Here is a 1,090-nt window from a genome sequence, read left to right as displayed (position 1 = left end):
TCATTTGAATTCTGACCACAGCCACACACCACCAAAGACCTGTTCTGTCTGTACAGGTGCTAGAAATTCAGAAAAATAAATAAAACATTGTTTGGTCTGAGTCTGTTGATGAACTCTATGACACTAGAAGGTCAACTGTAGTAAAACAAACTTCTCCTTTCAGGTCTCTTCCACAGGGCCATAGCTCAGAGTGGAACTGCCATCTCCAGTTGGTCCGTCAACTACCAGCCACTCAAGTACACCAAGATCCTTGCCCGGAAGGTGGGCTGCACCTACTCAGAGACGGCCGACCTGGTGGACTGCTTGAGACGCAAAAACTTCAGGGAGCTAGTAGACCAGGACATCCAACCAGCTCGCTACCACATTGCCTTTGGTCCTGTAGTTGATGGTGATGTGGTGCCAGATGATCCTGAGATCCTCATGCAGCAGGTGAGTCATGGGTACCAGTGTGATGAGTAACACTTCGGAATAATGACTGTGTAGTCAGCAACTCAGCATGATCACTGACGGACTTCCCAGGGTGCATCTGTACTTCACTTAAACTTGATTGAGACAATCGTTCAACAACTCTATCAGAAATGATAAACAAGAGCACATTACTGTATGGGTTGTTTACTCTGAATCAAACAAGCCATACTGTATACCTAGAGTTAAAGATTTGGAACATTGAAGATCAACTATATTTAAAATAGAGTGTAATAATAAAAATGAATAGATGAATATTTCCTACATAGTGCAATTCACATTTCTTGACAAAAATTGCATTTGTCTAAGGATCCTATAATAAACTGAAAAAACCATAGATGTGTTCAGTACCATGTGCAAATCAACAGTAGGTTATGTCTTCTCTTCTTTTGCCACTAGGGGGAGTTCCTCAACTATGACATCCTTATAGGAGTGAACCAAGGAGAGGGGCTGAAGTTCGTGGATGACAGTGAAGACAATGACGGCATCTCAGCAGCCGCCTTCGACTACACCATCTCTAACTTTGTAGATAATCTCTATGGATACCCTGAAGGTGAGAAATGTCTGTTTCTGTTGTTTACCATGTCAACTCTTCTGGGGAGACTTTAGTCATTCACTTATTCAT

The 1,090-nt window shown here is 42.4% G+C and overlaps 1 protein-coding gene across 1 annotated transcript in view; it reads left to right on the top strand.

The window, feature by feature from the left end:
* Positions 1-1,090, top strand: part of LOC103391145 (neuroligin-2-like) — a 20,022-nt gene that overhangs the window by 3,585 nt on the left and 15,347 nt on the right. The window contains exons 2-3 of the mRNA XM_017033905.2: positions 164-429; positions 865-1,018. Coding sequence (XP_016889394.1) covers positions 164-429; positions 865-1,018 — 420 coding nt within the window. The remainder of the gene's footprint in view (positions 1-163; positions 430-864; positions 1,019-1,090) is intronic.

The sequence above is a fragment of the Cynoglossus semilaevis genome, chromosome 1 (assembly GCF_000523025.1).
Source record: "Cynoglossus semilaevis isolate Cse_v1.0 chromosome 1, Cse_v1.0, whole genome shotgun sequence".
Classification (NCBI taxonomy): Eukaryota; Metazoa; Chordata; class Actinopteri; order Pleuronectiformes; family Cynoglossidae; genus Cynoglossus; species Cynoglossus semilaevis.
The sequence above is the reverse complement of the archived record's forward strand: the minus strand, read 5'-3'. Positions and strand labels throughout refer to the sequence as shown.